Source organism: Dendrobates tinctorius, unplaced genomic scaffold (assembly GCF_039654945.1).
Source record: "Dendrobates tinctorius isolate UK_male_01 unplaced genomic scaffold, ASM3965494v1 ptg000084l, whole genome shotgun sequence".
Lineage (NCBI taxonomy): Eukaryota > Metazoa > Chordata > Amphibia > Anura > Dendrobatidae > Dendrobates > Dendrobates tinctorius.
The window spans coordinates 3,537,557-3,550,175 of NW_027361752.1; the positions used below are offsets into that span (position 1 = coordinate 3,537,557).

General features: G+C 45.1%; 1 protein-coding gene and 1 long non-coding RNA gene across 3 annotated transcripts in view; one reads left to right on the forward strand and one right to left on the reverse strand.

Moving 5' to 3' along the window:
- Positions 1–12,619, reverse strand: part of CRYBG3 (crystallin beta-gamma domain containing 3) — a 205,349-nt gene that overhangs the window by 180,290 nt on the left and 12,440 nt on the right. Inside the window, exon 1 of one of the 2 annotated variants that reach the window (XM_073584407.1) lies at positions 10,124–10,184. The exons of the other annotated variant lie outside the window; for it this stretch is intronic. Within the exon in view, the coding sequence (XP_073440508.1) occupies positions 10,124–10,179 (56 nt within the window). The 5' untranslated portion in view covers positions 10,180–10,184. Of the gene's footprint in view, positions 1–10,123; positions 10,185–12,619 lie in introns of those variants that run through there. 2 annotated transcript variants of the gene reach the window in all.
- The window catches only part of LOC141097326 (uncharacterized), a 55,651-nt gene continuing 49,654 nt past the window's right edge, over positions 6,623–12,619 (forward strand). Inside the window, exon 1 of the long non-coding RNA XR_012233914.1 lies at positions 6,623–6,852. This is a non-coding gene — a long non-coding RNA (uncharacterized lncRNA). The remainder of the gene's footprint in view (positions 6,853–12,619) is intronic.

Sequence of the window (12,619 nt, forward strand, 5' to 3'; positions counted from 1 at the left end):
CGATGTTCTCCTTTTATCCACCCTCCCCCCACCTTTGTAATTCCCACAGTAAACATCGGCAGGCTCCGGCCACTTGCGGCTTTTGTAATGTATGTCTGGCCTGCCGCTTTTCTATTGTCCTGCCCTCTGTATCTGTGTGATATATTCTGTGTCCTGTGAGTAAAGTGTTGTCAGACTGGAAATACGTGGAGAAGCAGTGATCTTTTATATGCGCCCATGTAACCAAGGAATTCCAGCCAGCGTCATTCATTCAGACTCCAGCCAACGCAGAGCGGACCTCTGAAAACACGGGGTGGTACTGAAAGAGGTACCCCAGCCTGGGTAGACCCCGTTACAGTGTGGATAATACTCATTATGAATTTTTACCTGTACGGTGTATCTGAGGTGAAGACTTAATTTTTCTATTTCTTATATTGTATTCTATAGCAGATGGGTAACCACTAACCAGTGCAATGACTGGCACAGGGTGGAGGCATAAGTGTAGCAGCTGGACAGAAATATGATCCTGGCTGCTGCATTCAGGATAGATTGGAAAGGAGAGGGTTTAGTAAGAAGCAGACCGATTTGTAGAGAGTTGCAGTAGTAATCCGATTTTGACAGACGGCACGTGTTTATGTAATACGCTTGTCTCAATGAGCCAAAAAGCTCCTGATAACTTCCCTTTAGTATAAGCAAAAGAAATATAAGAAAACTAATTGGAGAAAAAATGCCCGTAACTGCACAGATTAGTAATGAAGATTGTGTATAGTACAAATGTATAGAAATGTCTCCTAATGTCGAGTGAAATCTTGTCCGTACATGCATCACATATTTCACTTTACCACTTATCCTTCTCCTAAACGGTCACAGCTTATATCATAACAGCCAAGCCGTAAACTGACCCACACCGAAGATGTGAACAAGGTCAAATCACAGAGGGCAATAAAGCTGCCACATAAAACCTATTTACTTCTTGTACATACTCTCCCCTCCCTCCACACTTCAGGAATAAAACACATTATCTGACATCCTAGGGAAGTGCTAAAGTTGAAGAACTTGATTCTCTTTTGTGAGAGCCATTTGATTATAGACGACCAGTCACTTGCCATAAATATGCAATTTTTCACCTCCAGAAACTGGCGCTGTATTTTTTTTATATCTGAACCCCTATATTGCAGAGATATTCGCTGTATGGAAATTTAGTCTTTTTAGCCATGTGGGTGTGACCGTCAACTCTTCCTTGTGGATGTCTTTTTGAAGACTACGCCCTCTTGGCTAACAAGCATAGATTGACATACAGGAAAGAGAGGGCCATATTTCAAGAATAGACGAACAGCACCAGATTCAGGAGAACAGAGTCATTTACACGAAGTAAAAAACTACATTTTTATGGCAGGTGATGTCCTCTTTGAAAAAGCATTAGTAGCCTTGGCAGTGGTCTGTAACCAGTCACTTTACAGCCATAGAGGTACAGGTTGCAGATCTCTGGTTTAGCTGGTTCTAATCGCTAGATTTTGGACAGAATCTATCTAAAGCTTTTTGACAGTGAGGGTGATGAAAGAGTGGAACAGGCTGCCACGAGAGGTGGTGAGTTCTCCTCCAATGGAAGTCTTTAAACAGAGGCTGGACAGACATCTGTCTGAGATGGTTTAGTGAATCCTGCATTGAGCAGCAAAAGTGACATCTAGAAAATAATATCAGTAACATCTGTAATGTCTCCCCCATTACACACCGCACTGCTGACATCAGGACACTAATGATGATAATGGATTTTGCTACACAATGGATAATGAAGCACAGCAGACCCATCAGTTCTGATCCCTCTGCAGATGTGTTGGAAGATGAATAAAAGGACTCACGAGCAGAGAGAACAACGAAACATACAGATCTCTTTGTTTAAAATCATTTCCAGAATCCACCACACAATACACCCACTATGTTCTCAAAATCCACAATGTACAATCATTCCTCCTAGACGTGACCTCCTGAAAATAACCCAACTGGCCTGTGACTACATCGTAGCTCAGGGCCCTGCTAATTATATCAGACAAAAGCCACAACAGAGATGGTTCCCTTACAAGTGTTTTCTGAGTGAGTCCAGCATGTGGAATCCTAATGCTAAGTTCACACTGGGCGCTTTTTTTCTGCAGCAAAACCTGACTGCTTTTTCAGGAAAGAAGATGCGGTAAAAATGCAGGTTTTGTGGGTTTTTTGGTGCGTTTTTTTTCATGTGTTTTTTCCATTCAACTCAATGGGTGAAAAACGGTGAAAGAAGTGACATGCCCTATGTTCAAAAAACCAAGCAAACCACAAAGTACCGATGACAAAATAAAATAAGCTGTGCGCATGAGATTTCTGAAATCTCATAGGTGTAGCTGGTACTGTCAAATGCAACAAAAAAAACGCATAAAAAAGTAATAAAAATGCCCAGTGTGAACTTAGCCTTAGGGAACATTTCAGCAGGTTTTCCCTTTAGCCTCATCCCTTCCCTGTAGCATCATCCCTTCCCTGTAGCATCATCCCTTCCCTGTAGCATCATCCCTTCCCTGTAGCATCATCCCTTCCCTGGAGCATCATCCCTTCCCTGGAGCATCATCCCTTCCCTGGAGCATCATCCCTTCCCTGTAGCATCATCCCTTCCCTGGAGCATCATCCCTTCCCTTGATCATCATCCCTTCCCTGGATCATCATCCCTTCCCTGGATCATCATCCCTTCCCTGGAGCATCATCCCTTCCCTGGCTCATCATCCCTTCCCTGGAGCATCATCCCTTCCCTGTAGCATCATCCCTTCCCTGTAGCATCATCCCTTCCCTGGAGCATCATCCCTTCCCTGGAGCATCATCCCTTCCCTGTAGCATCATCCCTTCCCTGGAGCATCATCCCTTCCCTGGAGCATCATCCCTTCCCTGGAGCATCATCCCTTCCCTGTAGCATCATCCCTTCCCTGTAGCATCATCCCTTCCCTGGAGCATCATCCCTTCCCTGGAGCATCATCCCTTCCCTGTAGCATCATCCCTTCCCTGGAGCATCATCCCTTCCCTGGAGCATCATCCCTTCCCTGGAGCATCATCCCTTCCCTGGAGCATCATCCCTTCCCTTGATCATCATCCCTTCCCTGGATCATCATCCCTTCCCTGGAGCATCATCCCTTCCCTGGCTCATCATCCCTTCCCTGGAGCATCATCCCTTCCCTGGATCATCATCCCTTCTGTTAGGAGTCTGATTTCTTCCTTCCCTATGATGAAATCTAGACCCTTACATGCTGCAGTCTCCTGCGTTTCATCTGCGGTAGAGGAGATTGCAGAGGAGAGTGCCTTGCGGCAACTCTCTCCAGAGGCTAAGTCCTCTGTTCCCTCCACTGAGCATGCTCATGGGATGAGCTCCCATTGGAGTTCGGGAGTCACATGCTCAGGTCCTGTGTCTAATCCTATCGGTTCGTCTTGGAGCCTTGGAGACTTCCGGAAGGTCCCGTTTGGTATAAAAAGCGCACATGGCTGTTCCGCCATGCGCTAGTATTTCATACTTGCTGCTGTATGTATGGTGATGGATGCTTGGACTGGTGACTGCCTTATTAAGAAACCCCTTCCCTCTGATAATACGATTGTGTGAGTGTTTGGGTTCAGCCAGTAGCAGCGCTAGCGCCAGCGCGCATATGCTCCATCTTGCTCTGCAGCTTAGCGTCTGCATTGCGCCAGCGTTATTGCAGCGCCTTGCCAGCGGCTCAGTTCTTGCCGCGCTGCAGTTGCAGCTTTCTCTGCGTCTGCGGTTGCGACGCTTTGCACCTTATTTGACGGTAGGTCTAGACGGAGTAGTCCTGCTGTTTAAGGCTACTCCTGTGACCGCGAATACCGCGATTATATCGCTGGGTGTCTGTGACTCTGAACAGACTCAGCGTTTAATTTGAGCTTATTTGCCTGCAGCTCTGTGAGTATAACAAAGCTTGCTTTTGTGCACTGGGTGCCGTTTAACCCTTGTGCACATTACCGCCTTGTGCTCTGCCTCTCTAGCAGCGATTTTCCATCCACCGCACGGTGGACCCCGGGTGGCGAAGGCACTTTATTTATTTTTTATTTAGTGTCTTCCGCCACTCCTAACACCTTCCCTGGCTCATCATCTCTTCCCTGGAAGCATCATCCCTTCCCTGGCTCATCATCCCTTCCCTGGATCATCATCCCTACCCTGGCTCAACATCCCTTCTCTGGAAGCATCATCCCTTCCCTGGAAGCATCATCTCTTCCCTGGAAGCATCATCCCTTATCTTTAGCATCATCCCTTATCTTTAGCATCATCCCTTCCCTGGAGCATCATCCCTTCCCTGGAGCATCATCATGTTGCTGGCCTGACCTTTGTGCACTATATTGCTTTTTATGTGGCGGCTTTGCATCTGTAGCGTGATTCATCCTGTCTGGATCGAAATCTAACATCACACTCCAGCGATCCTGGCCAACCTCAGTGCAGGGCTTACAAGCTCATCACCAAACAGCTTGTAAGCACTGCGCATATGTAAGGAAAAAGACCGGGCCGTGGGTGCAGACAGGGCACCAGGTCCGGAAATGCTGGGGCAGCGTCTATTGTTGCAGAGGGGAAGGAAATTGAGGCCGGAGGAGACCCATGACCTGCAGAGAGGGGGTGTGGTGAGTCAGGGAAGTATAAGGGGGTTTGAGCGGGAAAAGAGAGAGGCTTACTTCTGGAAAGCAGAATGAGTGAGGACCTTTGCCGGCCTGTGGGGAGGGATAGGCCGCAGAGTGGAGATCATGGACGAGTGCGGCGAGAACTCTCAAGTACCAGCGGACGTGCAGAGAAACGCACGCCGAGTGGAGGTTTACAGAGGACTCCACTCTCTTGCACGGCAGCTGAATGGACTAGGTGACCAGCCCCGCTCCCGTCAGAAGTAGGACCGTTTGTTAGGCGGGGAAGCAGGAAGACTCGGCACCGATCTCAGCCGGCAGCCAAACCGCCATCGGACTCTGAGAGAGAAACAGACAACTGAATCACGATAAGTGAAACTGATAGACTGTTAATCTGAATTACTGTTACCCTGTTTAACCCTCAGCCCTTTATCTGCATTTTCCTTGTTTTTCTCCCTTTGAGGAGGTTACTCCTGCATTGATAAAGTGAATAATTGTTTAACCCTTGCTCTGTGCTCCTGTGTCACTGCATACGTGACCTGTGTTGCACTTGTCCGGCCACCACTCTACATACAACAGTGATGGGATGTTAATTTGGCAAAAAACAGGAAACAATGACATAGTAAAAATTTGGGGTGTGCAAGACCAAATTTTAACAATATGTAGATTGCAAGGTTGCTTGTTTTTACAAGTACTTTGCAAATTTACCCATCTAACAAGCTGTATAATTTTCTTATAAGAGACAACAGAAGACGAAATCATTTTATATTCAAGTGCAAAAGAAATATCTGACTACACAGAAGGCATCGTGCTGGCAGGTTAGGAGATTTCACATTTACTAGTTAAAGTGTGTATGTGGATTTGGGCGGAGTGCACACACAAAGAATGAATGAAGACCAAGGGAAGGAAAGGGAGGGAAGGAATTGATGGAGGAAGGGAGGTGTGTTCTTAGCTACATGTGGATAATTAGACCTCATAAAGGAAATTAGAAGGATGCTGATTCCAATGCAAATGTAAAAATACATTCAGGGGACAAGAGGACAATGGGAACTTCTCACCAAAGATATGAGCACTTTCACACTTTCCAATGCCACTGATGTGATGGGTATGTGCACCTGTTGAGAATTTTCAGCAGCTTTTTTCTGTACCAAAAACTAACTAGTGTTAGCAGGAAAAATGCTGAATAAAACACATGAGTTTTTACTAGAGTTCCTTTTCCCACATTCATTTGAATGAATGAAAAACACTCCAAAAACGACGCAAGAATTGACACTCGGCAGACTGGAAAAAAATAATTTGCTGGGAAAAATAAGCAGTAGTACAGTACTGTAAAGTGCAGCATTTTTTACCCTTGAAAAACACAGAGAAAACGTGACAAAAAAAAAAAAGAGGGTGAACAAGGCCAGGCTTCATTTCCCAGTTTAATTCAATATTTTAATACTCTCTGTTTTTCTTCTACAAATTTGCTGCACATGGATGGGAACACTCCAGGCCACATCAAGAGATCAGCTTCTCACACCTGAGGGTTTGCTACACTTGTATCCAATCTCTGCAAAACAATCTGCTAATAAGCATCCCCAACCTGACATTGTAGCAAACAATCAGGATTGTCTGTAAGTAGTCTGCATATACTGCATCCACCCAAGCAGGAATCTATATAGGTTTGCAGGTTTTTTATGTAACCGAAAAGGATCTCATTAGCTGACCGTAAACAGAGACCTTGCTAAAGTTCTATCTATATATAAATTTATATCTATAGCTGGGAAAGCTGGGTAACAAATGCCCTTTATTATTTATACAGGGGCTTCTCACAAAACTAGAATATCATCAAAAAGTTAATTTATTTCAGTTCTTCAATACACAAAGTGAAACTCATATTATAGAGAGTCATTACAGAGTGATCTATGTCACATGTTTCTGCTAGTGTTGATGATTATGGCTTACACCCAATGAAAACCCAAAAGTCATTATCTCAGGAAATTAGAATACTTTATAACACCAGCTTGAAAAATGATTTTGATAAAACACAGTGGACTAACATTAGCAGATGACATGGGCTCCCCAAACCATCACTGATTGTGGAAACTTCACACTAGACCTCCAGCAGCTTGGATTGTGGCCTCTCCGCTCTTCCTCCAGACTCTGGGACCTTGATTTCCAAAAGAAAGTCAAAATTTACCTTCATCTGAAAACAACACCTTGGACCACTGAGCAACAGTCTAGATATTTTTCTCCTTGGCCCAGGTAAGACACTTCTGGCGTTGTCTAGTGGTCATGAGTGGCTTGACACAAGGAATGCGACACCTGTAGCCTATGTCCTGGATACGGCTGTGTGTGGTGGATACAGCAGCAGTCCACTCCTTGTGAATCTCCCCATAATTTTTGAATGGCCTTTTCTTCGAGGCCGGGCTGAAATGCGGTGACCTCAGGACCGTGGGAAAATGCCAGTGATGAGGTCACTGCTGGTGAATGATGCTGCGCTCTCAGCACCTCATTCACCAGTGGTTTTCAGCTGGAATGGTCACATTTTGGCGCCATCCAGGTTGAAAACTATTTAGTCCCTAAACATGGATTACAGCGTGGGACACAACAATGGACAGGTATGGTATATTGTTGGTTTTTTATTACAGGAGATAGAAGGCTTCACTGGGATTGGACAATGCAGTAAGTATGGTTTAATTGAGATTCGTAAAGGAGTCTGTGTCATTTTTTCAAAGAAAGGACTTTATTCTGGCTGTGTCTGCGTTGTCTTACAATGTGACTATAGGATTAGTAATGGATATGTGTCTTATAGACGCCTCTCCATTACTAAGCTGTGGTCTTGATGTCACCTAAAAATACAAAGGTGACATCAACCCCACAAATATTACCCCACTTGCCACCGCTACAGGGCAAGTGGGAAGAGCCGGGCAAAGTGCCAGAAAAGGCGCATCTAATACATGTGCCTTTCCTGGGCAGCTTCTGTTTTTAGACTAGGGGGCAAATATCAATGGCCCCTTACCAGCCTAAGAATAACAGCCCCCAGTTGTCTGCTTTAGCAAGGCTGGTTCTCAAAAACGGGGGGGAACCCATACCGTTTTTTAAAATTATTTATGTAAATAATAAAAAAAACAGCGTGGGAACCCCTCTATTATTGATAGCCAGCCTTACTGAAGCGGAGGGTTGCAGCCCCCAGCTGTGAGTTTTGTCTGATTGGTTTTAGAAAATAGGGGGGAACCCACGTTGGGTTTTTCATTCATTTATTTCATCAGATCGCAGGCGGCTGAGGAAAACCCCAATCATCCGCTCCTGCTATCACTGTTATTAGCGGCAGCAACTGTCGGATGATGGGAGTAATTGTCCCAAACGCACCCACCTGCTGTCATCGTTGTGACATTAATATAACTCTCATCATTTTCCTCTGCTTGCGCCGATCGAGCAAGGAAGCATGACGAGAGCCGTCTTCAGCACTTCCCGCAGAGGAATAGCGCTTACCGTAGAGCTTCTTTCCCGATGCCGATTCATGTCACATGGAGGACATCAATGTGTGTTCTCCGTGTGCAGGATGTTTTGCCTTACGTGCTGACTGTAAAAAATGGACATGTCTGCGTGTTTTGCCCACGGAACACACAGTCCATGGAAACACACTGATATGTGCACAGACCCATTCATTTGAATGAGTCTACATGTGTACGTGTCTCCGGTACGTGTGAAAACTCACCACACGTACCGGAGACACGGATGTGTGAAAGAGGCCTGAAAAAGACTCCGTTTGCCCATAACCTTATTAGTACATGTCCTAAACATAAACAATTAACATTTGTAAGTTTTCATCCTTGATTTATGCGAACATTAAGTGTACGTGCACAAAATGTTTTTTTTAGGAATCCTTTGGAACAGATTTGCTCAGAAAAATCGCTTAAAATAAAAAGACTTTAATTTCTCGTGGTTCAGATGTTTTGTCCTTTGAGCATTTTTTTTCCTACTTCAGGTTTTTAAAAACGTTTGGTGGAAGAAAAGAGAATGCCAGTCATTTCTTTGAAGCAGCTCTTAATTGAAAATGCTCAAAACTGGGCACTCCAAAGGCTTAAAAAAAAAAACCTCTGTTACAAGGCTGCAGGAAACGAAAATCTCATCAAAGAAGGGGCGTTTCTTAAAGCAGTTTCCCATTTTTGACCACCTAAAAAAACCAATGCACATTCCCTTAGGCTATGATTACACGTTCTGTTTTTGCAGAGTTTAATTATGCAAGTTTTAGGGTATGTGCACACGTTGCGGATTGCTGTGCGGATCCGCCGCGGATTTGCCCCTGAGTATCCGCCTCGGATTTGCCCCTGCGGATCCGCTGCAGATCCGCAAGAGATTACAGTACAATGTTTTCCTTTGGGAAAAAAAAAAACCTGCTGTGCACATGCTGCGGAAAAATGGAGCGGTTTATTATCCGCAGCATGTCAATTCTTTGTGCGGATTCCGCAGCGTTTTCACACTCATTCCATTATAGGAATCCGCAGGTGTAAAAGCACATGCCCAATCCGCACAGAAACTGCAATAAATCCGCAGGTAAAATGCGCAGATTTTTACCTGCGGATTCTGCCAAAAATAGCAGATTCTGCACAGAAAATTCCAAACACGAATCCGCAACGTGTGCACATACCTTTAAGCTGCTTAGACAAAGCAGGTATTGCCGCGTTTTTGCTGCTTTTTTCTCGGGGTCCCTTGTGCACGCTGATAAAGTTTAGTAGATAAAATAAAAAAAACTGATACCCATGTCTTTGCAGCATGTTTTGCACCACTCACTGCTTTCAATGGGTAAAAAAAATGCTGAAAAAACACTGAAAAGAAGTGACGCATTTTGCAAAAAACGCAGTTTTTTGACAAAACAATCAGGAAAAAAAACCCAAGGTGTGTGCATGAGATTTCTGAAATCTCATAGACTTTACTGGTGCTGTGAAATGCAGCTGAAAATTTGCATTAAAAAAAACGCAACGTGTGAACTCAGCCTTAGTTTTGTGATAAAGAAATGTGAAGCGATTGATAGACTGGATTCAGGTGGTCATAGCCAGACCCCAGAACAAATACTGATCACAAACAGAACCCCCTAAATAAATATAAATGCCGCTCCATCCTCCGCTCCGGAGTTCAGTACTGGTTATCTACAACTACAGGTCCCTGCATGCTCCGTGTTGTGAGGCGGCCGCCATATTTCCACATTCCCAGCGTTTTCTGCGTTCATAACATTTTCCATTAATATCTTTGTGCTTGAAATCTATTTCTGCAGCAAATCTGCCATGTGTGAACATGTCCTGAGGCCAGATCTACACCGCAACAAGCACAAGCTTGTTCAGACTGGAAAACAATGTCACCGCCAACCTGCAATAAATCTATCGGGGGCTGACATGGCATGGTGGATTTTACACCCAACTGTAGACCTCACCCTACCTACTACCATCTCGTCTAGCATCCTTCATGCCAGGGTCCCAGAAAGCTATAGTGCCGAATAATCTCATCTGGCTTTTCTCAATAGAAAAAGGCAAACCTGTCCCGTCGGCTCGCTATTGCATACACCGGCTGCTCGCACCAGAAATACTGCATGCTGTCTCAATGCAGAAATCTGCACAGAGAGTGACCCTAGACTTGCTCTCAAACGGTCCTTTTAAAGCCGGTTAGAATGTTTTTCCTATGTAATCTGACAGCAGAATGTGGTAGTGACAGAGACCCTGATTCTAGTGATGTGTCGCTTAGTTTACTGGCTGCAGCTGTTAAGATATAGTCAGTTTACTCTGCTACAGATCTAAGTTGTTGATCTGTGTACATTGTAGAGTGACAGAAATCTGCTACTCAGTGCTGGGGGCAAGATTGGACCAGTTGTCCTGTAGTGATAATCCCCTGCTGATAAAACACTGATTGTATTGAACCGGCAAACACAGCCTAGTAAGTGACAGATCACTGGGATCAGGCTCTCTGCCCCTACATTATGCTTATCTCGGATAACATAACAAAACCTGCTGACCTATTCCCTTTAAAAGGGGATCTGAAGGCGCTTTTACACAGGCCTATCCACTATACACAAGCTGATTGGCTCCCATCAAATACTGATGGGAACAGAGGGATCATTAATACGTCTGTCCCCATACAGCAATGCGCTATCGGCAGCACGTCATCTACTTATAGAGGGTGATGTGCTGCCAATAGGAATGATTTTTACGGCAGTACAAATGATCTGACTACCCAACGATCAGGCATTACAAATCCTTCTATGCTGAATGTTGGTCGTCTGAATGCCCCTATCCTGCTCGGCCCTTATGCACATTGACCTTCTGGTCAAGTCTTAATACGAGAGACAGGACAGTCCCAACTTTTCGCGGTGGGATGGCTTTTACGCTTTTTGATCAAAATATTGTTAACCAAGTACCTTATGTTATTACATGTACTATTTACTTTCTATAGGGGATATGCTTTTTTTTTACTTGGGTTTTGCTTGTTTTTTTTGTACGTGGAAATGCAAATCCAAAGTATTGAGACAACCAATTCCCATGTACTGGAATGGAAGAGTACTTTATCTCCGTAACGGAGAAATGGCTGTACTAGGCAGCGATCAAACATCCGCAGAGGAGCTTGTACTCCAGGATTAACATCTACAAGTGTCGGCTCCACCAGGTAAGACGCTCCCTCCGATTCATGGCATTCTCCAGACGATGACATTTTCCTCTAATGAGCTAAACGCTGCCTTTTCTCGGCCGCGGTACAGAATGTTTTATCAGCCCCGCTGCCCTATGAATAGCTCCTGTTAATTATTGCTATTTGTAAGCAGATTCTGCCCAGCTGGAGCTTTCCAACCATCAATTACTACTATTAGCCAGAAAACACCCACAGCAAGTTCACCCTGCCCCAGGATTCCGGCTCCGCAGACACTACAGGCTGTGCCAGGAACATCAGGGCTTTATGTGCCGTGCTCTCTAGTGATGAGCGAACGTGGTCGGATAAGGTGTCATCTGAGCATGCTAGCCGAGTGTCTTCGGCGTGCTCGAATAATATGTCTGAGTCCCTGTGGCTGCATGTCTCGCGGCTGTTAGACAATCCCTGCATGTGTTGCGGCTGTCTAACAAACAGGTAAACCCTGCATCCGCGAGACATGCAGCCGTGGGACTTGGATGTATTTTTTTGAGCATGCTGAAGACACTCATTTACATACTTGTGTGTATGGTATATTGCCTGCTTTTATATACTTAAGCTAGAGAAGTTCAATTTTAAATTATATTTTTGTGTGGATTTTTTACTTTTGATTTTTTTGTTGATGTTGGAGGGGGGGGGGGGGGGGGGGGAGTGCGGGTTTTTTCAATTTTACGTAAAGGAGCAGAAGAGCCAGAACCTGCCCTGATTTTCAATGTGTCCTAGTCAGGGCCGGACTGGCCATCTGGCAATTCTGGCAAATGCCAGAAGGGCCTGACTGGTCATGGGCCGCCTTGTCTACTACGTTGTTAGCAGAATCGGTGTTGTTAAGAGTTGTGTCGGAGCAGAAAGTCGCTGACTCCATCACTTACCCCAGCAGGCCACGGGGGTCATTAGAAATATTGGTCTTGTCGTAAATCTTGCTTTCCTCCATCCAGGGTAATATTAGTAATATATCCCATCTGGTGCTCGGGCACGGGGACATCATGGGCCTGTGAGATTTCAAATGCCCAGGCTGACTCTCAGCCCCAGTCCATACCTGGTCCTAGTGAAGCCAAGAGAATACGGGGGCATTTCCCGATCATGCATGTCCCAAGCTTATGGCACAATCCGGATCAGACCTTTATTATCTCACATGTCGCTAACCTCCTCCCCGCGTACAATCTATTATATAAGCGAGCGGGTTGCGCCATGTCATGCGGAGTAATTGATGATGACAGACAGCTCTATGCCCGGAGCTCTGTCTCCTCCGTGCGAGTATATCCACCTGCTCGTTTTTAGCTGCAGATGTGAAGTTCTGGCTTAAATCTCTGCTTTTCATCAGGAATTCAGTTTACAGTATAGTCAAAATGTCTGGAAATTA